Source organism: Anoplolepis gracilipes, chromosome 2 (assembly GCF_047496725.1).
Source record: "Anoplolepis gracilipes chromosome 2, ASM4749672v1, whole genome shotgun sequence".
Classification (NCBI taxonomy): domain Eukaryota; kingdom Metazoa; phylum Arthropoda; class Insecta; order Hymenoptera; family Formicidae; genus Anoplolepis; species Anoplolepis gracilipes.
In genome coordinates this window covers 100,017-127,459 of record NC_132971.1, presented here as the reverse complement: position 1 = coordinate 127,459, position 27,443 = coordinate 100,017, and the positions used below count along the sequence as shown (strand labels likewise).

Here is a 27,443-nt window from a genome sequence, read left to right as displayed (position 1 = left end):
TCTCTAGCTAAAGATAAGACAAAGTTTTATCTTATTGTTATAAAGATGATTTATTTCGTTTATCTAGATAATGACCTAGCCCTGACAATGTCATTTATAGTTAAAATTCATTTAATGCATCTTGTTAAGTCTTATAACTTTGGTATGAAACATTTTTTTCTAAATGTCTTGTTCTTGAGATATTTTATCGGTTCTACTCTTTGTACTCATTCTACATACAGTCAAAGCTTATTATTCACGAAGGATAGGTTCCGGGAATATAAAAAACTGCGAATAATAGGACTTTTTTTTTTAAATCAAGCTTTTTTCCCATTAAGAATCAATTTTGATGAAGAATTTATAAAAATAATAGAATTAAAATTTTGAACGTAAATATGAAATTTTCTGGTCGCGAATAAAAAGAGTGATTATAAATTTTCCGCGATTATCGGAAATAGTGCAAATAGTAAATCCACGAATAAGAAACTTTGGCTGTATATATAAGATGTGTACTGTCGTTAAGTTAAAAAGTCTACATGAAATAAGTATGTATTTATTACAATTGTGCGATACAGACAAATGAAAAATTTGCTTATAATATCGCTGTTATTTGTTACAAACGTTCTTATTATTTAATATTTTATTTAAGTAAGTTAACATTACTTAAGTTTACCTAAGTAGTAATACTATTAATACTAGTACTACTAGTATTAATATTTAGTACTAGTGTACTCTTTTATTAGATATCACGCTGTTAGATTTCTACTCAAGTTTTCAATATTATATATATATATATATATATATATATATATATATAAGTAGTATTCCATTAATAAATACTGTATAGTACCAAAAAACATGATATACACATAGAGCAAAAGTTTATCAGAGGCAAAGCATATCGAACTATTTACGATGACATTCAATACCATTCATAAGTAATGCTCAGAGGCCTAGTAATTTGTTTCTCCTGTTAACTGTCCATGTACAATATTTATTCAATTTAGTATTCAGTAAATACTGTGTGCAGCAACAGGTTTGAGCAAAACTTCTTGCATCATAAAAAAAAATGATGTAAATGTATAAAAAAGCTATTTAAAAATAAAGTTTTTAATCAATAATATGTATAACACCATCACCATCACCATCACCATCACCATCATCATCATCATCATCACTCTCACTCTCACTCTCACCCTCTCTCTATATATATACCATCTTTCTGTGTGAATAGTTGCTCATAAAAAATCCTGTAATAATCTCTAATAATACATTCTAATTAATAAGATTACTGATCCTTTACTGCATAATATAAATTATTACATTAAAAGTGAAAGAATTATAAATTTATATAAAATTTTTTTATTGTGTTAAACTTCAAACTAAGTTTTGTCGTGCATTATCACTCGCATTTGATAGTATGCATTATTGATAAAATAAACTAAAGAATTTTTTCAGGATTCGTTGATAGCCATATCTTGATCAATTGTAAAAACTTCATTTCCATTGAAAATGTAGAATGTATAATAATTACATATATATTTTTGCATATATGCAGGATAAAAGAGGAATTTTTCACAATATTTTTTTAATACATATTGAATGCAAGTGGTGGACATATAAAAAAAACTAATTTATTTATTTATTTATGATTTTTTTGGTATTTAATAAAAAATCAAAATCTTTTTTTTACTTCAGATATCAGATTTCAGTATTGTTGTAGTGAGGCAATAGGAGTTTTATACAGGTATTTTGACTATCAAATCTAATTCAACATGTCTAATCTGAATCGATATAATTCACGTTGACTTTGTAATTTGATATTAGTTTATATTTTTGTAATAAAGTCCCTTAAATAATTTTAATAAATAAGTTTACCGCTTATTACCAAATGTATCTTTTAGTAATAATTATACAATTCATTACATGTCCATTTGAAACCTGATCATATGTATATTAACACGAAGTCAACGTGTTACACATAAATAAGATGTGCAGTATTGGATCTTTTTTTTTAACTTCACAAAAAAGACAATAAATAATAATAATATTAATAAATTGATAATATCTCTTTGATATAATCATACCTTTAATGAGTTATATTATTAAGAAGATAGGCTATAGATTTAAACAAATCTCTTATGCTTTCAACCAAGTGAATCGATAGCTGTAGTATTAAGACCATTCTGGTTAATAGTAGTCTTAAATTGTTCTGGTACCGGGTATTCACTCTGTAATATAATATATTTATATAATTGCAACAATTGCGACCACACATCTCCAAATTGATTGAAAGAAAACTTACATAATCTCCATTTGCTTTGGGTATCATAACATTCATTTCACTAGATTTACTAGTAATGAGTTCAACATTCAAAGATTCAGTACTTAAATACATTTGACAACCGTCCGTCTTGTCAATAGAAATTGTAGGTACTTTCCCAAGAACCTGTAAGTACAAAAAAGATTCAATTGTTAAAAATTAGAATTATATATATATATATATATATATATATATATACTGGCACAATATTTTCAATATTTCAAAGAAGCTAGCAATATATTCAGACTACTTTTGAATAACAATTGCTAGTGCACGCTAACTTCTTCGGTTGAATATCATGTTGAACATATCAGTAATGGAAGATTTGACAGTTCCTCGAATTTTACAAACAATTTATCTATATTACTCGAACAAAAACCGTTTATAAAAATGCCGTGGAAAGTTGGTGAGAGATCACTTTTATATCTTTTACATTACATTACCTTAGATTAGATGAAAACAATGATCTGTACTGAAGAAATCTACTTTCCAAAGAATTCAACGAATGGAAACCTTTAGGTGGAAATTTCGAAACTGTAGCGGTCACATGCGAAAGAAGGTGGAAGGAATGTGTAATCGCGGTGGCAAATTATTTATGGTGCGAAGTAGTGTCTGATGTCGTTGATTATTTGACAAAAGAAGAAATTATATGGGTAAAAAAAGGAACATAATCATTCTATACATTATTAGCACATAATTAACATTTTAAATTTTAACATATAATTTTTTTAAACAAATAAATTTTTGTATCTGAATTTTTTTATTTGAAAATTTAGGCTTTCTCCGATATATCAATATGTTTAAGATTGTAGAATAACTTTGAATTGTATACTTCATGTCTCTCTAATATTTAAAGGTTCTTGTGATAGCTGTCGCTTCCATAATACTCATTCGTATAAAGTATTACAAAACGATACATACGGAAAATATTATGTTGAATAAACAAATACTAAATAAAGTTGGACATAAAATTCATGATTTAGAATTGAAGGTCAATGTCTTAACGTATAAAATGCAATATGGAACATGGCCATTACCATATCAAATCTATAATTTAAATCCGAAAAAATTGCGGAAAAATAGAATGACATTATTCAAGTCGGATGATCGGAAAAAGCATGTGTCTCAAAAGTACACAAAGAAGTTAAAAATAATAATTAATTAATTTCTAATAAATTACTTATGAAATAGTAAATAGACTTCGTTAATGTATATGCAATAATATTTTATCCTACAATTAGTCACGTAAAGAGCAACACGTAATATATTCCCTTATGATCCTTATTCGAGTGCGTTTTCTTTATTCTTATTGTAAACCTGTTAGTAAAACTGATTAATTTTTTTGACATAGAGAAAGTGATGTTTCTAAAAGTGAAGATTCCATATTGCAATGGCAAAATGTAAAATTTTTATCTTTGAACTCGAGCGAAATTAATCATCAATTTTCAAGAACGCTCTTAACTCAGAATGGCAAATATTCAACATATCCGACAAATGAAACATATAATTTATGCCAAAACATCACAGATACTATCTATAGATGTAAATCGTTTCTTAAAGACTTGGAATATAATAATAAATGTTTACATTCGTTGAATAAATCGGAAATTTCGTCAGAAATGAGTAAAACTTCTTCGAAAGCTGCTGATTCAACGAAACAGGTTATTATATTAATCACTATACTCATACTTGAATCAGGTGATAAATAATTATATAATCTGATAATTTTATATTTTTACTTACATATTCTAGGTAGCTTTATTTATGAGAAAAGAAATGAAGACATCTCATGATGCTTATATAACAATGAAAGAAGAAAAAGTAAATAAGATGGAATGTATGAAAAAAGAAAAGGAAAAGGAAAAGGATAAAACGATACAAAATGCTAATAAAGAAATACGTCATCAAAGTAACGTAAATGTATCTACTGGCGCTGTAGGTGTAACGAATAATGATGCATTACCAAAGGACGTTGTTTCAATTTTTCCAATAAGTCAGGCAACGCAAAATAATGTACAATCTTCCCAGAAAACTCTGAACGAAGTTAAAAAGAGACTTCGCAGTTTACATAACGTATTACGAACGTATCAAGATATAAGCCGAGCTTCGGAAAGGCAGGAGTCAACAGATAAGATCAATGAAATCAATGAGTTTACAGGTATTGAGAAAAGTAATGAAAATAAAATCGATACAAATTGCAATGACGAAAATTCAAAGGGAAATTTGCGACGAATACAATGCTCGATTGCAAATAGTAGTTGCGAATATTTCGAATTTGATCGCTCAGAAGAAAATTCATCATCTTCCTCAGTCGAATATTCAACGAATAGATCTAAAGCGTTCGATCAATGTTCCAATAATGTCACATTGCAAACTGAAGATATGACGAAAACAACTTTATTTAATCTTAGAAAAAAGATACCCGAGATAGTATCGGGAAAAATTGCACCCGAATCTTTCGAAGATCAAAGTAATCAAATCCAAAACAAAGCATCTTCGATTAAAAATTTTACTAAAAAATGTAGCGATATATTTAACTGGGAACAATACCGAGAAAATGTAATCACATCTCAAAATAGCGGTCAAAGTAAAATATCAAACGATAGCGACAGAGAAGAGAAATCTACAGCATTATTGCTTCAAGAAGCTTTACATTTTAAGAAAGCTTTATTAACACGTGCGCAATCGAGAAAAGAGTGCCCTATAGATGATATAAAAGAGAATAATGTCAGAGATGAACTTCTATCGGAATTAAATAACAATAATTTTCCTTCAATAATAGTAGACATCAAAATGGAACAACCAATTACCAGCGATTCTCATAGTGAAATTAATCAATGTTATATTTGTTTAGAAATGAAACAACGACGCGACTTAATTCCTGAATATTTGCAAAATGTAAATACATTTACGTATCAAAACGAGAGCAAAAGAAACGTAGAAAATCAAAATTATATTTCCGAAACACCCTCGCGATATTTTAGCATTACCAATTTGACAATTTCTAATAATAATAAAGTTGAAAGTAATGGTTCCTTGAAAGCCCCGGTTTATGAAAAAGTTATTTCGATCGTGATACCAGTCAGTATGGAACATCAGAGTGAAATCGATACGAATGAGAAATTAGTGCAAACAAAAACTGTCTTGGGAAATATTCAGACTCGTGTAAATTCGCGAGAAAATATCAGAGAAAGCGCCGATGAACATTCATCGACAATGTTAAAATTCGAAGATCTTATATTAGAGCATATAAAAAATATCAGAGATTACATAGATGCTTTTCTTCAAAATCAAAATAGAGCAATCTCCAAAGTGCGCAAAGTGCTTCGGTATCAAGATAAACGTGATATTTTACCATGTTTAAATGAAACAAGTCATATAATATTGCACGATAGATTGACCTCAACGTCTAACTGCAATAGCGCTGATCAAGGTGTTAATTCTTTAAATAATTCATCTAATCTTTTACTAAATACAGGACCGAATTGTAAACAGCAAATTTCTATCAAAGATAATATCTTAAAATGCTATTCAGACATATGTCTAAGAAAAAATCGAGGAATGTTTGCGCCTATGAAGTTCTTTAACAAAAATAATACTCAGCAGTCAGCAACAGTAGAATTAAAAAAGAAAGAAACTGATTTATATCGTCCAGTAACTTTAAAATATTACTATAAAAATCGTTCAAAATCTACACACAATTTGGATTTGGACACACCCTATATTACGACAGATATAAACAATGACAAAATAAATAAAAGAAGAGTAGTTGATTTAAGTGCAAATTTTCGTGAAAAACAAACAGACACAATGCTAAAAGTAAATCTTCAGTAATATTATATGTTCCGCTTGATGTTGCAAAAACTAATACAAAGATTATTGAAATGGGACACGATAAATGTGTGGCAAAAACTAACTGCAGTTCGATTTTCTGTACCAATTCTTGCTGCACCAACAAAGAAATAGTAATATCAAAATAGTATATAATATATCTTTTAAGTCTCTATCAAATGTAAAACACACAAACACACATACTAAGTCGAAATGTACAAAAGAAAACAAAACATTATTAAAAGAAACAAATCTCTATAAATAAAATATTCGGATACAAAAATGTATAGTAACTTGGTAAAAAAATATTTTTTTAAATTTCGAATATTGTAATTTAGCAAAACTTGTTGAAATATCATCTTAGATAAATCAGGACATGATTTTTTGATGCAAAAAACAACTAATGCAGACAAAAGATTATAGACACACGAGATATCATTAAATAATTTTAAAATAAAATGATAAAATATCTACAGATCATCTCATATACACATACACACACATTTATCGCTTCCAACAGAATCATTTAATAGAATATTTATTGCAGATTCCCAAATTAAAAGTGTTATTCTTAATAACAAGTAAAAGTAAAGATTTAAATATCCTAATTTATATTTAAAAAGATCACATTCATTTTTTATGCATTATGATCCTTTGAAAGACAACAGGAGAAAATTGCATCAATCTTATACAAACTTATACAATAATGAAAATAAATAAAGAAAATAAGTTACAACCTACAACTCAAACTAAATATATCATATCACAAAGCATATATATTACATCTTGCATATTGAGTTTAAAAAATCGTTTAGAACTTAAAAAAAATGAAACACAAGTGCATATAAAAAGTTCATTAACTATGCTACAAGGAAAAGACTCGTATAAATTTCACAAAAGACAAAAAGATTGTGCAATGTTTTGATAAATAAATATTTGTATGTAAAAGCTGTATAATAAATTAAATACAGAGAAAAACAAATTTGTTAAGAAATTGGAGAAATGTAATGATATACCGAGATAATAATGTTAATGAGATGATAATAGCAAAGAAAGATTCAGAGATTCAATCTCTAATAAACAAAATATAGAAATTCTTAGCAACTGAAACAAATATTCAGATAAAATATCTATACATGATAATAAATCAAATATAAAAATAAATATGTATAAAATATAGTTTCTAAAGGGACAGCCATTATATATCTATTATACCAAATGATAATCTGTGGAAAAATTATTTGAGTTTAATTTAAAGTATGTGTTTACTTTATAACAAGTAATGCATAAAAATAACTTATGAATTATTGAAAGCACAGAAAAAAAAATTACCAAGATCTTCCATTACAGATACATACACATCAATCTCCGATTAATATATAATTAGACATATACAATATTTATCTATCTAAATATTTTTAAGATTTTTATTTATTGAATTCTCTTTTATAAGAAGAATATATTTTCTAAATAATTTTTACACTTTTACAACTACTTTATACTAAATTTATACTAAATTATATGCAAATATATTGTAAAAAATTAAGAGCAACGTCAAAAAAACAATTTATCATATGACAAAAGAAAACTTTCTTCTTATATCAACACTTGACAGTATTATTTTTTAAGCATAATTGATGTTTTTTATATCTTTGTTTAAAACCATAATAATATAGCACGACATACACTAATAAAAATATTGCATCCATACATACCTGCATTTGTACGCTTTGACAATTAACAAATTCGATACTGGATACAAGAGAATCAAATACAACGGATGATTTACGACAAGAATCCATAACGATGGAATTTACTTTGCCTTTAATAGTAAGTGTACTATCTTGACATCGAAACATATAAATCACATTATTCATTTCCACATTATCGACTACTAAGTTTTCTCCCTTCTGATACTCCTATAAAAGAAAAGTTTTTATTTTATATATAAGGGTTTCACAATAGAGAGACATATTCCTAATAAATAAAAAAAATAAATAAATAAAAATATTAAGGTATATGAAATCTCTTATACATTTTGCATCTTACAACAAAGCTACATTTTAATTAATCTAATAATTATGAGAAATAAATGTAGAGATAATAAATATAGACAATAAATATCTAAATGTATTCTTATGTATCAAATGCGAATTTTATCGCTCATTTCTGTAAAGTTAATTGTGGACATTACGCCCTTATGTTATGAAATCTGACATATAATAGTACATAAATTTATATGCACAAGTAAATAAATAGATATATTTATTTACTTGTTTATTATGAAACATTAATTACCTACCACAAGCCATTTTTTACCATCTCGAGTAAATACTGGTGGTTTATCAATAGGTACATTAGCAGGTAACACACTTTTTATTTGTGTCACATTAGTAACCACTGGTGCTTTAAATGGGGCAGGTCCAGATCTCAAAGCAGGATTTTTATGCGTTTGCATATCTGAGGTAACTTTTTTCAAACCTATGGTATAAAAATAAAATTGTAAGAAAATAAAAACAAATGTATAAAAAATATGACATACAAAAAAAGAAATATTTACTTTTCGTGATATTTTCTCCTTGATTAATTTGAGCAAAGAGGGCACTTCTATCATCATTCACCACCGACGAGATATCTTCGAGTGGCATCGAAGGAGGCGGAGGAGGTGGTATGCCCGCAGGAGCACTAGTTTTTCCCCATACTAGACCCGTTGTGTGATGTTGACGAACGTATTGTTGTAGATCGGTCAAAGTTTGTATCCACCGTTTACACCAGTCTATGTGTATTTTATCTCTATAAATAAAAAGAATTATACCATTTTACTTTTAATTTTTAAAATTCTGAAACAAAAAAATAACTGTAGAAAAATTTTACTTTTCCTTCCAATCTTTCAATACACGATTGGTATAAAATTGACCAGCGTCATTCATTTCCTTTATATATGGAGCTGGCGTAGGAGATATGGCAACCCATCCTAAAGCCGGAATACTTTCACTAATGGCCGATAAGTGATTAAAGAACGGAGATCCACGATTTTTCTCGCGAAATTCTTGGATCTGCTGGATTTGCACAGACATAGGCGCAAGCAGAGATATTTGTTCGGATTGATTTGCCGGTGCAGAACGGTTCGCCGCTGTTTGCACGAATTGAAGTTGAATCCTAAAATTAATTAAAATATATTTAATAATTTATTTGATTCTTAAGATTTTTATAATATATTTATATGTACGTTTGCTTATACGTTTTATTATATGATACTTCAATAAGAAAATATTGAAAATACTTACTGAAAAGCTTTCTCCACAAGTTTGCTATGAGCAGCTACATCACCACCAATTTTTTGACTTAATTCTAAGTATTCCTTGACTGGCCCATTCAAAACATCTTCATATCCCGCTATGGACATGTTTATAGTTTGATTTAAAATTATCTCTGGCTTCAAATCAAGAGTCAACAATGTTGAAGAATTTTGTTTCAATGTCTCAAAATTAGAACTTGCAGCAGGCGTAAATTTCTTCGGAGAAGGTATATTTGTTTGTACAGCAGTATCTTGAGTTTGGACTGCACTGTGTATTTTTTCGAGTCGTTTTGTTACGTTTTCCAGCCGATTCACCAATTCTTCTAAATGTTCTTCTTTGTCATTACTCTCGCAACCTGTAATTTATTTTGCAAACAAATGTATAATAAATATACTTCTATAAATTTTAACAATAAAAGATTATTCGTTCACTTGCGTTTGAAAATAATAATATAAAATTAATAAATAAACGGTAAGAGCATAAAGAGTAATAAAATTCCTTCCCGAGGAAATTCAAAAATATCTGGAAATCTTAAACACTTGGAATGCTTCGAGTACTTGGAATACGTTTATAAATTATTAGTATAATGCAAGTGTCACATTCAAAACAGTATATTTATAAATATATATGTATATATGTATATTTATATGTACACAGCATATTGCACATGAAATGTTACAAGGTGTTTTCTTCGAAACTTGATTATACATAAAATATTTCAAGAAAATTTACATTATTAAATATATATCAAATATTTTATATTTATTTTTAAGAGCAAAAAAGTTGATAATTTTAATCATTATTTTTCAAGAATATGGAACGATTAGTAGTCTAGTTCTTTCAAATGGACTTACTTTTCTAATTTTTTTTATATAAATTGATTTCTCGCAATATTTTTCCTCGTAAAGTTATAAAAGTAGATGGTCAAAAATTGACTAATTTACAAAATATTTTACACTTTAACTTCATAATTTTATATAAACTATATAATATGTAGTACTATAAAATATGATGCATAAAATTTGTAGTAAATCAATCAATTTTTAGCTATTTTATCCCTAAAGAACTTTTTACGCAGAATATTGCGAGAAATAGATTTATATAGAAAAATTAGATTGATTCCCCCAACTTTAAAAAAAATCTAAGTTGATCTTTCCAGGACTTTAAAAAAATGATTTTAATTAAAATTTAAGATAATCATGTTTTTTCTCTCAAAATCTTGATAAAATCTGATATATTTTTTGTATAATGTCAAGTTTCAGAAAAAATACCTTGTAACATATCCTTTATGTAAAATATCCTTTATATACACATATTTAAAAATTTTGTTTTGTTAAAATATCTACATTTAAAAAATTCTGTAATATTTCTTACTAGCGGCGTTGCGCCTTCTAGACTTTCTGAAAATTGGCAAGAAAGATATCTCAAATGATATCCAAGACGCGAGAATACTCTCGACTATTATTAGAAAATCTAATATCTCATGCAAATATATATTTATACTTGGACATATAAATAAGCGCAATAAATTATTTATGATATTTAATAATCATTTATAATATAATATAATTGTAATAGTAATAGCACATATACATGTAAGAAAATTCTGTCATCTTATACAATACATATATCTGAAGATACATTATATGCATTATGCAGAAATTTCAGAAGTGATATGGCTATAGGTATATTATATCATACATGACGCAGGTCGATATATTAATTCACTCTTTGTTTTCTCTTTTTATGTAGTATTTATGAACAAGACAAATATTGAATACAAATGATACATTAAAGTCACTCAAATATGGAATTCTTTGTTTGTCGGGTGACTGTTCTTATTGCTATACTATCAAGAATATACGCACTAAACTCCATCAACATGTTTAGTGTACTTTACGGGTGTAGCACTGCCATTTTAAAAACTTATAAAATAAACTATACATACAGTTTAGAGTACGGATTGTATTGACATTAAAATATGGAACATTACACACACAGGGTGCCTAAAAAAAATGACATAACTGTAGAAAAGCAAAATCAATTTTAATCCGAGACAAAAAATTCCTAATTTTTTAATTAAACCATTATTAAAGAACAAACAATTAATAAAAGATGGCTAATCGAGAGTAATGTTTAGCGAGATGCAAAGAAGATAATGAAATAACAGTCACGTATATATCATATGACTGTCATCTCGTCAGTTGTATTTGCACTTAAGTGACTATTTTTATTAACCTTGTATATTAATATTAAGATTGTACGAAAGTCAATCTAGTTTCTTTAAATAAAATTATTTTTTTAATTAATGGTCCGATAAAAAAATTTTAAGACATTTTTACTTGAATTATAAAGACGTTACTCTATACGCGCATATTGCGTGTGTGTATATATATATATATATATATATATATATATATATATATATATATATATATACACAGGGTGTGCCATTTTACTTTTCACAATCAAATATGTCGATATATACGTAGTTTTAGAAAAAAATGTTTCACAAAAGTTACATCTGTTTAAGGGGAACATAAATGTTGGTAATAATTTGACTTTGGATAGTCGTTTTAAGGTCACGTACAGATCATTTTCAAGTTTTTAAATCGAATCTCCTACGTTTCATCATATATGTATATGTATATGAGAGTAGATTCAAAAGTTTCTGACCTGACCAAGAAAGAGCAAGATTTTAATCAAATTTCAATACTTATCCAATTGATAGTAGTGAAAGAAACACAAAGAGTTAAGTTTGATGTTATTCTAGCGATTGGTTTGTTTCTAAGCTTTATATATATATATATATATATATATATATATATATATATATATATATATATATATATGTATATATATATATATATATTTATTGCATCACTTTTAGGGTATTGTATACATTTAAAATTATACATTCACAGAATTATTATTAATAAAATAATAAAATTTTAACAATTAATTTAATAATTTGAATCCTCTGTTAGAATTGTATCAGAAATTAAACTAATAGAAATAAATATTATATATAGAGCGATTTGTGACTCGCGAGGCAAAGTGGGTTACTTTGACTCCTGAACCACGCGCATATACATAATAAACGGAAATTTAAGCGATCCCTAACCGGTGTGCACCATCGGTCCTAGCGGGTCGAATCGCACTCTGTGGCCCGTCGAATTTTGTGCAGCTTGTAACAAATCGGAGAAGAATCTGTGCCGCCTTAAAGCTAGTTCATCACGAGCGACTGGCGTCGCCGGCGGCTCCTGCATGCCGCTGCATCCTTCTGAGGCGTATTCGCCGTCTTCTTCCTCTGACAACCAACGTGGAATTGAGGCAACTGCGGAAACGACATACAATACGTCGAACTTTTATTCTTGGAAAGAGATTTGTCTTTCAAGAACTCATGCGCCCCGCATTGCCCCGTCCATTAAGTCTAAGAATAAATTAACTCCATCTTGGATATTTTTTTTATAAACCGATAGGCGTGAGATTTTAAACGCGCGCGCACGCGTGTGTGTGTGTGTGTGTGTGTGTGTGTGTGTGTGTGTGTGTGTGTGTGTGTGTGTGTGTGTGTGTGTGTGTGTGTGTGCGTGTGTAGCATTCAAATACATAAATAGTCATAAAAATAATATTATATTAAAAAAAAAAAAAATGTTACAAAAAGGAAAAAGCAGCAAAAAATTAAGAATTAAAATTTGATAATTTATATATATATATATATATATATATATATATACACTATATGTATATGTACAAGGTGTTCCATCAACAGTGGCTACTTCTTTTTATCTTTTAAAGAGACCATAAGAAATATATACATATAATATCACAGGGCTGAAAGTGAAAAGAGAAAAGGCTAGCTAATACGAGCTAAAAAGAAAGGATGAAACAAAAATAATATATTTTTTGAACAATAATCTTTACTGCACGACTTTACGTTTTTGCACTACTGGTGTTTTTTCAGCCACAAGACAAACAATAATTAATCACATCTATCGCTGTTAAATCTGTAATTAAAACAATGTAAGATATCTTATAATATAATATAAATATGTTCAAAAGTTATTTCTGTTATTTTTTTATATATTATTGACTCACTTATTGTTGACTTGTCAAATTAAGTCTCTCGACTGGTTAGACTTAATTAAATTATTTTATTGCTTTTTACATTATTTATGCTTTTACATTATTTTTACATTATGCTTTTACATTATTTATTGCTTTTTTTTGCTTTACTCATTAATAAATGGCTGACAATTCAATTGACTAAATTACCATATTGAGGAGGCAAGTCTTAGCTCGTATTAGCCTTTTAATAATATTGCGATTTTTTAATTTAACAAACCTTTTATCTATTTTATTGAAAGGTAGACATCACCCATGATATTTCAAACCGATAAAATTCATATATGATGAAAATAGTCACATGAAATTATATGTCGTTGTATCCATTTCAAACAACAATATATACTATAACTCTTTTATTATATCAACATACATTATAATAAAAAAAAGTGTGCACACCTCTTCATTCGTTAACACAAATAGATTTGTAAGTATCCACTATGCTCACAATAGAGTTCAGTTTGAATAATTTAATTTGATATATATTTCTTATAAACTATCTCTTTTAATTTAAAAGATAAAAAGGGTGGCCACTTTTGATGAGATATCCTGCATACTTTGATACGACATGAGAACGCAACTTTGATATTGAGATATACTTGGAAAATTTATTGTAATGTCGGAAAGAATTATTGTTTAACAAATTATAATTATTGAAAATGTGTTTGCAGATTACAAAAATTATATATTAGCTTCAATATTTTTTATATATATATAGTATTATATGATTAGGTCAGATGTGTATATGAAATACAAGCGCAAAAGAATATAATTCCTTGTACAAAAGTTAGATGATAAATATACAATTAAATTTTTCGTTCGTAATTTGTTCGAGAAAATAATAGACTTTGAAAATTAGAATATATATTACGCTTTTTAAGCTTAAATAACATAGAACAATCTTGTGTCATACATCAAATTCATTTTGACACAATAACTATTTATATATAAAAGTATAACTTTCCATTTATCATTAGTGTTAAAATCATAACTTTTTTTGTCTCCTAATTAAATATTTTTTCAAATAGTATTTATTATCTGCATATTAAGATTCCAGTCAATCAAACCTGTTTAAATAAATCTTGTGATAGCAACCTAGATAGCAAAATGCCAGCAATGTGACAGTATGACAACAGATCCAATCATGAGTTTACAGCAGAGTCTTATTTTCGTTCTTATTTATGTTCGTAATTGCTATCATTCTACCAGCAAATATAATACATTATATATATATACACACACACTTATTGCTTTATTCATTTTTAGAACACTAGATACATCTAAAATTATACATCACATAATATTAATAAATTAGTTTAATATTTTGAATCTTCTATCTATTGAAATTATATCAGAAATTAAACCATTAGGAATAAATATGACACAATCTTGTTCACTATACTCTGGAAGCTTTATATTTATCCGTACATATTTAAGAAATTTAAATATAAAACAGTGTCGTGCAGTGATAAACAAACTATAACTCGATATAACGTATCTCACACGAGCTGTATTTCTGTCAATATTTTATTTATGACAACAGACTATTACTGTGTTTCTGTTTTGATTTCCCTCTTATTTTCTGAGACGGCAACGTATGTTCTATTTTTGAGCATTTTTACTATTACACAGTGCTTGCAGATAAGTTTAATTTCTGATGCTACCCTGCTACTGTAGTACAACGTCATATTATAATGTTTTTATTTCGTTTTTGTTGACATATTGTACTAACATATTTAAGTTCTACTATTTTTATCCCAAGAAACTTTATTTTTTTTATAACATTTTTTATAATATATCATCATTGCGAATTCTGCTGTATTTCTCTACCGATATTATTTAAAACAGCAGAATATACTCGGCCAGAATTTTGTCAACATAATATATAATGCACATTTGCATTCGATAAATGCTCTTAGCGAATTTAGCTATCTGGGTTGATGTCAGTCTGTTACAATATTATGCACTTTTTGTTTACTGGAATCCAAATATTAATATTTATAAAAAACGCATTTAATCTTTTATTTAAACAATCAAAATCTAACATTAATATGTGATTAATTATGTAAAAAATATTATATATCTAAAATATTTATTATGTTTAAATTAAAAATATACAGATTTATATAAATAAATTTTTTAAAAGAAGAAAGAAAATACTTATAATTTATATATAAATAGCATTACCACTCTCATGTCTCTTTGTGTCTGAATACTAACAGCAAAAAATTCTTTTTTATAAATGTGACACAAATGTTTTATGAAATAACTAAAATAAAAATTTTAAAAATTGTCAAAACGTTTATGTAATAAATATTTTATTTAATTTATATTAGTCTAAAATTCAATTTGTGAAATATAATAAAATTAGAAGTGTTCAAATGTGTTCAATTACTGTATACAACTATAATAAATAGTTTTTTTGATATAACTTTACAGATGTAACATCATTAGATGTTATATTAATAATATTATAACTGTGTAAAGTTACATATTATTCATTGATAATCTTCAATTTATAAAAACAAAGGGTTATGGGAAACACGAATCCTAACGATACCTGGTGGCGCTTTCTTAGCCGTCTCGTTTCCACTCGAACAGGCTTCGAAAACCGAGTCATCACCTTCGTCTTCCGGTCCATCATCGATCGTCCTTTCTATATATCCCGATGTATCATAAAGATTATTGTTGATAGCGCTAAATGCGCCAGAATTGACATTTTCCATCTGATCTTCAGCAATATTATCAAAGCTGCTATTATCTTCATCGATTAAATTATCAGTTTCTTTTTTTATTGAAACAAGATTTGAGTTATCTTTAATATTGGCATTTTTATTTTGCTCAATCTCACACGAATTCTTTATTGTGGAATTAGTGTGAACTGGGGTAAATTCCAATGCAGCTGAAATTGTATCTTCTGATTGCTGTAAATTGCCGTTCAGCTTATCCGCTCTTATTAGGATTTTAATTTCATTATCTATTTTTTTAGATATTGTAGTTAGTTTGGGCGATCCAATCGGAGTGTCATCTGATCTTGATTTTGTCTCGGCATTTGTTTTCTTCGATATATTGTTACAAATGCAGCACTTAAACATTATTCTTATACCATTTGTCTTAGCATTATCACTTGTAATTATTATCCTTGTTGCTGCTCTTCTGTCTTCAATACTAATTACGAACAATGTCGATGTATAATCGTTTCTAATTTAATTACATACACACACACATACACACACACACACAATTTTCTTTTCATGTAATTTCAAGCATAGTTTCTTAATAAATTACACTACTATTATTAATAAACTGGTAAATATATATGTACAAATTAAACAAGTGTATATTTAATATAAAACTCAACAACGTTATTATATATACACCTTGTTATATATATATATATATATATATATATATATATATATATATATATATTATATATATATTTCATTTAATTTCTTACATAATCATCAGTACCGCCTCTTATAGGTTGAATATATTTTACTTGAAATGTCGATATACTCAATGAGATTTCAATAATATATGAATATTTTGTTTGTAACAGCATCGAAGAAATAGAAACAGATTCCAGAATGCTGTAAATGTCAAACACAGCTACTTTTATTTAAAAAATACCCGCACTTGTAATTTAATAATCAAATAAAAAATCTAAATTTGAGAATATCCTTAAATATTCTTACTGATACGAGTATCTTAAAAAAAAAAAAATAAATAAAATTTAATAAACAACGAAGTGACAGATGACAATGAAAGCGGAGACAGAGATAAAGGCGGCGGCTAAAGAAAATGTCCCAACCCGGATTCGACGTTCTCAGTTTCGACCGGCGCAGTACGTCATCTCGCTTTTACCTCGCCTTGTTTTGCCACCCCTTATCTTACTATATTACATTTCTCGTATTGCCACCATTCGGACAAGAATCTGTGTTTTCACATGCTTTTATATTATATCCGAAACAGTCAATTGTTTTTGAGTAAAAGATTTAGCATCTTTTTGTTATATTCAGGATCTCTATTCAAATCTTGTAAAAAAATTCTGAAAATGATTTTTCAAATATTTTTATTTAAAACTTCAGATAAAGAAAATATTTAAAAAATTTTGGTACAAATTTCTAAAATAAAGTTTTTTTTATCATATCATGCAATTTCTAATGTTTTTTACTTATATGAAGGAAAAACATAAAGCTTCTTAAGTTTTAAATAATAGATTTGCAAATGTCCTGAAAAAAAACCTAAATAGCTTTCGTAAGATAAACACTTCTCATTTGTGCAACACTTTTATTTTTTTATTATACTAAAAATTACAATAAAGAATATGTACTGTGCATATTCAATATTTTGTTAAAACATTCAATATAAACAGAGACAAATATATATTTATAATATATTTTAAACACATAATTCATTTGACTTGTCTATTGCTTACAATATAAAAGCAAAATTATCAAAAAGAGAATTGTTTTAAAAATTTCCTGACTTCCAATAAAATTCCATAAGAATTCTTTGACATTGTCATACTCATAATGTTTAGATATTGATTAAATTACACTTAATAATGAAGCAATCTATTATTGTAAAAATTAATCTATACAAATAAATAACAAGAATTATTCATTGCTTGATTATGAGTAAACTGACATTTTTACAATTTATTTTTTGATGGGTTCATTTATCAATATTTAATTTTATTACAAATATAAGATATCAGTTATCACATTTTATGTATTGCATCTTTACAATATATTATTTTAACTATGTTATGTTACAAAAGATTTTTAATAGCAACTAATAATAACCACAAAAATACTTTAGATAAAAAAAAGTAAGTCAAAGAAAAATAAATTAGCAGTCGTCATTTATTTAAAATAATACAAAAAAGTCTCGTTTATTTTTTCATTAATATATGTTTATGTAATGTTTAAAATTTTTAATAATAATAAAATACACTTACATATATCTATTTCAGACAAAAAAAATAACATGATCGAATTGCATAATACTGATATATTATCAACGAATAGTAATAATGGATTACGTACACACAAAACAAACTTTTTTTAACAAATTCACTCACTTGCTTACTAAATATTACTATCCAAAAAAATTATTAAAGTGTAATCTAATTAAATTATTTAAATGTAATCTGAATATTTTAACCGACAAAACCTTCTGCTAATTATCCTTTTGCTAGATTAATATGCTAAAGTAATATTATTTAATCAAATATATTTTATGTACAAAAATGTTAACGATTTTATTATTAGATATATCTGTATGTATAGCAAAGAACTTTTTTTGTAGTAATATAATTTAATTTGTTGTTAATTTTGAACATCTTGAATTGCAAGAATGCGTTTTAATATTAATGTTTTAAAGCATCGAATTTTGTAGATAAATTAAATTAAAATCTTTCGATGACTATATTAGATATTTTGGTAATATAAAAAAACTAATAAAATCGAAAATTATCATGAAAAATGACAGTTACTTGGGCAGTAATCTTTAAAAGAATTAGTGTGGCATGATTTACGAACATGCATATATATGTGTATATATATATATATATATATATATGTATATGCATATATACGTCACCGGTATCAAAGATAGACGGAATGCATGATTCATACGAGTAATTCTAGCCAAAATGCGGTAGATAACCAAACTTTAGTCAAGTTACAAGGTTTTCCGACCAACAATATCTTGACCATAAAATAAAAAAGTAGGAAAAATATGAATATATATTTTTAATTATATATTGTTCCGTGACTTGTTTAGCCGCGCTAAATCTCTTATAAAGAGTTAGCAAAAAGTCTTTGGAACGTAAATTGTGATATCTTCATTATGAGATTATAATCAGTGTCTAAAATCTGTTCACTCACCGTAAGCAAATTTTCCATGCGATTCTCCGCTGTACTGTTCCTTTCCAATAAAATCGATAAAAACAAGTCTCTATCAACAAAAATCTCTACACAAGGAGAAATTTCAATTCACATACAATGATATACCAATAAATATACTGGGGCGTTTGCCGGATGCTGAAATTAGTTTTCGATTACTCGACGACTCGACTTGACTCGACTAAAGGCCACAGACTTAAAGGCGCCTTTTCATAGAAAAGAGGCGCTCTACTGAAAATGTACACACACACACACACCACACACACTTTACATATAGATAGTGTTTCTGATGAAACATAGGTAGAAATAACGTCACGTCATTGGCTATCGAATAGAAAATTTCTAGTCGCGAAAATTTTTCTTTTTGATAGCCAATCGTGTAAAGCCCGATCTACAATAAGAAGTAAGAGTAAGAAAAGGAGTAGGAGTAAGGAAATAAAATCATTTTATTCGCTCATAAAGGCCGCCGCACACACTTTTGCATAACGCATAATGCATATACATAAGAAATTCGATTGGTTGAATTCCTTATGCATGTGTTTATAGACCAATCAGCTTCCTTATGTATATGCATTAGGCCGGGTCTACAATAGCTGTAGTAAGCCTTAAGTCGTAAGAAATGAACCAATCATATTCATTATTCTTCTCTAAAGTTAATTGTAATTGGTTAATTTTTTACGGCTTAAGGCTTACTGCATCTATTGTAGACCCGGGCTAAAGCCGTGATTACACTATAGGTTGCAGGTTCGGTTGCGGTTGGGGTTACTATTGGACATTGGGAACCAACCAATTACAGCAAAGGTTGCTTTGCTGTGATTGGTTGGTTCCCAATGTCTAATAGTAACCTCAACCGCAACCGAACTCGCAACCTATAGTGTAATCACAGCTTAATGCGTAGTCTGATACGGGCTTTAGACTCTATTGTAAAGGAGGCATACAATTTTTCACGTGTCATGTGTCATCTGGCTTTTTATATGCTCCCTAGCTCCCTTAACTAGCGCGTTCTACTTCCAGGTTCCAGATTCAATTCAAGCAGAGAGAATCTTTTGTAATATATTATTATGTGTGATAAGACAAATTTTCGTAAAAAGAAATGGAAAGTGATGAAAACTGCTAAACTACATAACAATATATCACGTAAGTAAATTCTGCTTATTATTTTTTGTTTTATTATCATTGTTATTATTACATTTTACTTTCTCTATATTTTATGTATGTATATTTCGTAAAAAGAGATAGAGGTAAAGAATTAATAAGTAATTAAATAAAAAAATTGATAATTTTACCTTAAGATAAAAAAAGATTTGATTAAATATAAAAAGTATGTCATATGCAATATTCAGAGAGATAAAAATAAAATATTGTAAACTGAATAAATCTCACAAATGTTATAACTATTTTAGATCAAAACAAAACAGATGAAAGTCCTGATAATCTCGACATTGGTAGAAGTGCAGATATTCCATATTATGGATGGAGGCTGTTTTTTCCTGACAAAGGTAAGTATTGTAATTAATATAATTAAGAAAACATTACTTTCTTAAATATATCTATGTTTTACTGCATCTTTTTTTTCTTATATGTTAATAAATTATTTATATGTACAGAATATAAAACTAATAGTGCTATTACAAAGCAAATTCAAGCTATAGAAGCATTTATAGAAAGATATCAAGTATTGTCTTCATTATTTACTATGGCAAATTTAGAAGCAGGAATGTCTTTTGATATTGATATTTGTGAACTGTATGAGGATAGTGAATTTATGAAGCAGTGGCCAAATTTTAAACATGACATTCACAAGAATCCAATAAATACATTAAATTGTATGAAACTTAGTATTCATCAGGTATATTTTTATTTTTACTATTAAATAAATATTTATATTATTTATATTTTTAATTTTTTTTACCTTTAGCTTACATTTATTATTAGAATTTAATGATATCGCCAACAATGAAAGAATCCAGAAGGTATATTGGTTAAGCGACCAAACTGGCACAATTAAGCTTATATTCATTTATTCGATGTTCAAGCTTCTCATGAAAAACGACTACGTTTCGTCAGAAAGCCGACTTTCTGATGTGTGCTTGTGATGTGTAATAGATAACTATGTAATAATTATTGCTCATCGTCTGAAAAGACTTGATAAGAACCTAAACTAAAGGTTGAAACATAGTCGTTTTTCATGAGAAGCTTGTTTTAATCGAATAAATGAATATAAGCTTAATTGTGCCAGTTTGGTCGCTTAACCAATATACATTCTATATTTATTATATTTATTATAAGTAATAAATAATATACATAATACAAATATTATGTATAAGAAAAAAAAATATTTTTTTATATATTTTTTCTAATATATATATATATATAGTTAAGGATAATTTAATTAAGAATTTTTGATAATACAATTCAAAGTTTTGAAAACTAATTAATTAAATAATTGAAAAGTCAATTAAATTTTAAATTGTGTATATATATATATATATATATATATATATATATATATATATATATATATGTATAAGTAATATAAAATTTAATTAAACTATTAATTACTTAATTTTGAAAACTTTTAATTTTATTATCAAAAATCCTTAATTACATACTTATTTTTCTTTCTGTAAATTTTTGGTATAATTTTAGAAAATTTTGAAAACATTGCCAGAAGAAAATTTAAAATATGTTCTGAATTCTATTAGCAATTTACCAACGGTCAAATTAAGTATATTAAATTATCAGCCAATTATATGTTTGCGAGATCTTAAACTAAATTATTATGGTATGTTGTATGTACTTTTGTATATCTTTTATTAAAAAGTATATATTATATAAATTCATTAGTCTTCATTATATTCATAATCTTTTATTTTTGCAATATTAGATAATTAATTTTTATGGAAATCTTTCCAGAGCGATTGGTATCTACTAAAGGCTGTGTAATAAGAGTTGGCAGAATAAAACATCTTGTACAATGGATGGTATTTGCCTGTTCCAAATGTCATTTGCAAAAATTAGTCAAACAGTCTCAGGAAATATACACATTGCCAAAAAAATGTGATACTTGTGGTCCATCGAAGTTTTATCCAATCTTGGATTCACTTTTTGTGAAAAGTATTTTATTCCAAATAATCAGGATACAAGAATCATTGAATGATGAGCAGGTAGTATATATTTTGTTATTTATGATATAATTTAAATAATTAATTTTTTTTTTTTTGTAAGAGCTTAATTTTTTTTAAAATACAAACAAATATATTTTACAGTTTTATTTTTTATATCAGTTTATATTTGATAAATTTTAAATGTTTAAAAGATAAATATTTGTTTAAAAAAAATAAATAATTTGATATAAGCACAAATATATAAATAATATATTTAAAATATATACTTTAAAGTACAATATTAATAAAATTGTGTTATATGAATATATATGTGTTAATATTTTGCAGGAGAATAAAGGTAAAGTACCTAAAATACTTGATGTGGAACTTATAGATAATTTAGTTAATATTTGTATGCCTGGGGATGATATAACACTTACAGGCGTTATCAAGGTAATTTTTAAAAATAGTTATATAGAAATGTCCATTATACTATAGTAAAAAAAATATTAAACTGCTTCTACATATTTCTCATCATTATTATGAAAAAAATATATATATATTTGTCCAAATGTTCAATTATGTCTACTTACAATGTTAAAAAGAAAGGAAAAAAGTTATCTACATGTCTTGAAAAATTTTAGGTACAAGGAGTCGATGATACAACTAAAATACAAGTTGGGACTCCATTTTCATTATATATGAAAGCAATAACAGTTATCAATAATAAACGTAAATATCAAAATAAGAGTTCAATGACTAATGAAATTTCTTTAAAAAATTATTTAGCTATACAGGTATATATTTTTTTATCAATTATAAAATTGAATTAAATTTTATATCGTAAAGTAATTATACTTATTGTTTCTTTTTTTTACACATATAGAATATATATAAAGAACCAAATATTTTTGCATTATTAGTACATTCATTATGCCCTAGTATATACGGCCATGAAATAGTTAAAGCTGGATTGATATTGAGTTTATTTGGGGGTAATGTAAAACGCACGCAGTTACGAGATGGCATACATATTTTATTAATTGGAGATCCTGGTCTTGGCAAATCGCAGATGCTACAAGCATGCGCTCGAATATCTACAAAAGGTATAAGATAAAACTAAGTTTATAAAATATGAATGTTTTACGTAAAATATAAAGGTTTTATGTAAAAATTTCTGAAGGTGTATATATTTGCGGCAATTCAAGTACATCGTCTGGATTAACAGTAACGCTTACAAAAGAAACGGGATCGAATGATTTTGCTTTAGAACCTGGTGCTTTGGTTTTAGCGGATCAAGGCTGTTGTTGCATCGACGAGTTTGATAAAATGTGTTCTCAGCATCAGGTAAAATAATTTAAATATATTATATATTCTCTCTCCCCCCTTCCCTCCCACTCCTCCCCTCTCCCTCTCCCTTTCTCTCTCTCTGTGCGTGCGTGTAATGTTCTCATAATCAAATTAATAAATTAAAATTTTTTAATTATAAAAAAAATACTAAAATATATTAATTTATATATATATATATATATATATATATATATATATTTTGTTCCAGGCATTATTAGAATCGATGGAGCAACAAAGTGTCACTGTTGCAAAATCAGGTATAATATCTTCTTTTCCCGCACGGACATCAATTCTTGCAGCAGCTAATCCTATTGGAGGGCAATATGACAAAAGCAAAACATTAACTGAAAACTTAAATATTAATCAGCCTATTCTGTCACGATTTGATTTAATTTTTTTATTGTTGGATAAACCAGATAAGGTAATGTATATCTATAATTTAATAAATATTGGACTGCTTGTAATGATATTATCTCTTTATTTATGACAGCACTTTGATAGTTTGTTATGCAATCATATTATGACAGTTCATACCAATTCACATGCAAATTTCAATCAAGAAGCTACAGAGTTATCTGTTAATAACTGTTCCTTAAGGTAAATAATAATAAACTTTATTTGCTGAAAATGCTAGTGCACATGATCATATCTTTTAATTATTATAAATTTTATAATTATTACTTATCATTATTCCAATTGCGTAATATACATATGTGCTTAAAAAAAAAAAAAATATTACAATTAATCATATTTTATATTATACTTGATTTTGTTCTATGTACTATTTTGTTTGCACGAAGCATGTAAATCTGACTATAATAAATATTTTAGGAAAAAGCTAATGCTGCCATTATCTACTGAGGTTATACCACAGCCTATTCTTCGAACTTATATTTCCTATGCACGACAATATGTGAAGCCAAAATTGTCAACCAAAGCTGCATCAATATTACAGAACTATTATTTAGAACTTCGATCAAAAAATAAACAATTTGGAAGCTTACCTATATTTAATAGACAATTACAAGCCATGATTCGTTTAACTGAGGTTTAGTATTATTAATTATACTTTGTTGTGAAAGAAAAATATATTATGTATGTTAGAGAAAGAGAGATATTTTATATCACTTTACACATATATTATAGGCTAGAGCAAAACTGGAATTACGTATTGAAGCAACTGAATCAGATGCATTGGATGTAATAGATATATTGCAATATACAATGACAGATGCATTAGAAGATTGTGCAACATCAAGAGTAAATTCTGATGGTAAATTAACGAACAAAAAAGTAAGTTGTCTGTATATGTGATAATATAAAATTATTCATGCAAAATTCAATAATAGTTTATATTATTTATAATTCTTTTGTTTTTATATAGATTAAAATATTTATAAAAATACTTGAAGAGAAAGTAAATGTGGATAAAAAACAAATATTTTCAACAAAAGAATTAAAAGAATTTGCTATGTGCAAAGGTATTAACGTAAATGATTTTGCTGTTTTAATTTCAAAATTGAATGAAGAAGGTATTTTATTAAAAATTAAGAAAGATACATATAAATTTATTTATGATACTATGTAATGTATATGTGAGTATAATAAATTATATATATATATATGTAAAACTATGTTGTAATACATTATATATTTTTATAATTTTAATATGTATATCTTTATTATAACATATTTCCCAAATGTTAGATATTAAAATATAAAAAATTATATTTTTGATTGTTCTATTTTTTATTTAAAACAAAAACTTTAGTCATAAATTTAAAATTTTTTTTATAATAAATCAACTGGGAAATTCAAATATAAATAAATATATATAATCAAATATAATTACATATATATATATATATATATATATATATGCGTGTGCGCGCGCGCGTGTGGGCATGCGTGTCATGTAGTTGCTAGGAAACTCGTTATTTTGATAAATTGACAATTATGGTCTTAGAAAAAAATTTTCAGTTGATATCAATCTAAAGTAATTATTTTTGAATTAATACAAAATTACTAAATTTTCTATATATATATATATATATATATGTATATATTCCATATATATACATTATATAGTATATTAATGTCACAAAATAAAAATATACAAAATATATCAAAAAAAGAGAAACAAGTCTAATTTTAGAAAAAAAAAATTTTTTTCTAATAAAGTGCTACAATTAGAAAGCAAAGATGCCTTGTGATGGTAAAAATCCAAATTGCGATAGAAGACGTGAATTACTGGCGCAACTGAAATGTTTAATCAGCTCTATGGATAGGAAGTAAGATAACTTTATGTTAAGTGTGTGTCGAATGAATAGTTTATCGGAATTATATGTATAGGAAGCCATGTGAATGGGACGAATCGCTTTGTCCACCTATGGTATATTGCCCTGGAGAACTATCATCTTGTATTCAGCCTTGTGTAAGTTCTTAGCATTAGTTCTTTCTATTAAGAAAAGTTTAACTATTTTACTAAAACTAATTATTTTACTAAATTACTAAATTAATTATTTTAATAAACTATGAATTCTCTTTAATATCAATATTTATATAATTTGATTTATTTGTAAAATGTATTGTAAAGCGACTGATTTTAAACATATTGCAGGAATTTATCAAACCATGTAAAACTTTTGATTTTCGCGGCAGTGTAAAGTACAGATGTGAGTGTATTAAAAGAAATGGTCTACAAGATAGATGCATGATGTGGGATTGTATGGGTAGACCAGAATGTATGACAAAACTGTATCCAGTCTGTGAACCAGGTCGTGCCGCTTTATTGAAGTTAACCGATTTGGGTGATGCAGAGGTTGCTCTTAGAAAATTTTATTGCGCAGATCAAGCTAGGGAGGCTGCTCTAGCTGCTTATTGTAGACTAACTTGCGATAAAGGTCGTCAAAGGCAAATTTTATCGTGCAATAATGAAATTCTTTGTGCACCTCCAATACCCTGTGCAAGAACAAGTGATACATTGAATGACAACGATAATAACTTGTGGTGTAAATCTTTTTGTGTACCATCAGTACATCCTAATTATATGTTAGAATCTTGTAATGTATGCTGTCCACCTCGTAAATTAGAAGAATTTTGTTTTTCATATGGTTCACCATCACCAATGTGTTTACCTTCCTACCCATCAACTTATCTATCTTGTTCAGCAATTTAACTTTTCTTTTAAGATCTTAATCAATTTATTCAATATTTACTCAATTGACTTAATATCTTTTTTTATATAAAAATTGTTTATACTTTGAAATATATATATATATATATATATATATATATATATATATATATATATAATCTTATTATGAAAAAATAGTAAAAGCTAAAAATGCATAGATAACAGAAAAAAATACATTACATAACATACAGCAATAAAAAGTTGAATAAAAGATCAAAGCATTTTCTATTAAAATATTTTTTGTAATGTATTCCTCTCTTTAATTAGAATTATTATTCATTTTATAAATACATAAACTAATTTAAAAAATATGTATAT

General features: G+C 26.7%; 3 protein-coding genes across 11 annotated transcripts; 2 read left to right on the top strand and 1 right to left on the bottom strand.

The window, feature by feature from the left end:
* Nucleotides 1-24: 24 nt before the first annotated feature.
* On the bottom strand, nucleotides 25-19,674 carry Capt (adenylyl cyclase-associated protein 1). 4 transcript variants are annotated; one of them, XM_072910753.1, is made up of 10 exons: nucleotides 19,455-19,674; nucleotides 16,118-16,725; nucleotides 12,557-12,769; nucleotides 9,421-9,787; nucleotides 9,008-9,292; nucleotides 8,694-8,926; nucleotides 8,436-8,614; nucleotides 7,849-8,052; nucleotides 2,285-2,428; nucleotides 25-2,210 (listed from the first exon to the last, which is right to left on the bottom strand). In XM_072910753.1, the coding sequence occupies exons 2-10, from the start codon at nucleotides 16,650-16,652 to the stop codon at nucleotides 2,127-2,129; spliced, it is 2,244 nt and encodes a 747-aa protein (XP_072766854.1). In that variant the 5' UTR covers nucleotides 16,653-16,725; nucleotides 19,455-19,674; the 3' UTR covers nucleotides 25-2,126. The 4 variants fall into 4 exon arrangements, with proteins under 4 accessions (XP_072766854.1, XP_072766852.1, XP_072766855.1 ...); XM_072910751.1 differs by lacking the exon at nucleotides 19,455-19,674 and adding an exon at nucleotides 17,018-17,208; XM_072910754.1 differs by lacking the exon at nucleotides 16,118-16,725 and having other exon boundaries at nucleotides 19,455-19,672.
* Nucleotides 2,693-6,136, top strand: LOC140676596 (uncharacterized). The gene is made up of 6 exons (XM_072911797.1): nucleotides 2,693-2,697; nucleotides 2,781-2,955; nucleotides 3,159-3,464; nucleotides 3,649-3,963; nucleotides 4,055-4,144; nucleotides 4,178-6,136. The coding sequence occupies exons 1-6, from the start codon at nucleotides 2,693-2,695 to the stop codon at nucleotides 6,134-6,136; spliced, it is 2,850 nt and encodes a 949-aa protein (XP_072767898.1).
* A 718-nt stretch (nucleotides 19,675-20,392) lies between the features above and the next one.
* LOC140662733 (DNA helicase MCM8) lies at nucleotides 20,393-26,683 on the top strand. Of its 6 annotated transcripts, none has more exons than XM_072886327.1 (16): nucleotides 20,393-20,609; nucleotides 20,876-20,971; nucleotides 21,080-21,321; nucleotides 22,122-22,257; nucleotides 22,389-22,639; nucleotides 22,928-23,032; nucleotides 23,224-23,376; nucleotides 23,466-23,685; nucleotides 23,763-23,926; nucleotides 24,138-24,350; nucleotides 24,420-24,526; nucleotides 24,761-24,977; nucleotides 25,076-25,222; nucleotides 25,314-25,461; nucleotides 26,123-26,363; nucleotides 26,550-26,616. In XM_072886327.1, exons 1-15 carry the CDS (start codon nucleotides 20,534-20,536, stop codon nucleotides 26,140-26,142), a joined length of 2,295 nt encoding a protein of 764 aa, XP_072742428.1. In that variant the 5' UTR covers nucleotides 20,393-20,533; the 3' UTR covers nucleotides 26,143-26,363; nucleotides 26,550-26,616. The 6 variants fall into 6 exon arrangements, with proteins under 6 accessions (XP_072742428.1, XP_072742426.1, XP_072742429.1 ...); XM_072886325.1 differs by having other exon boundaries at nucleotides 26,111-26,363; XM_072886328.1 differs by lacking the exon at nucleotides 26,550-26,616 and having other exon boundaries at nucleotides 26,123-26,220; nucleotides 26,282-26,363.
* Nucleotides 26,684-27,443: the final 760 nt, after the last annotated feature.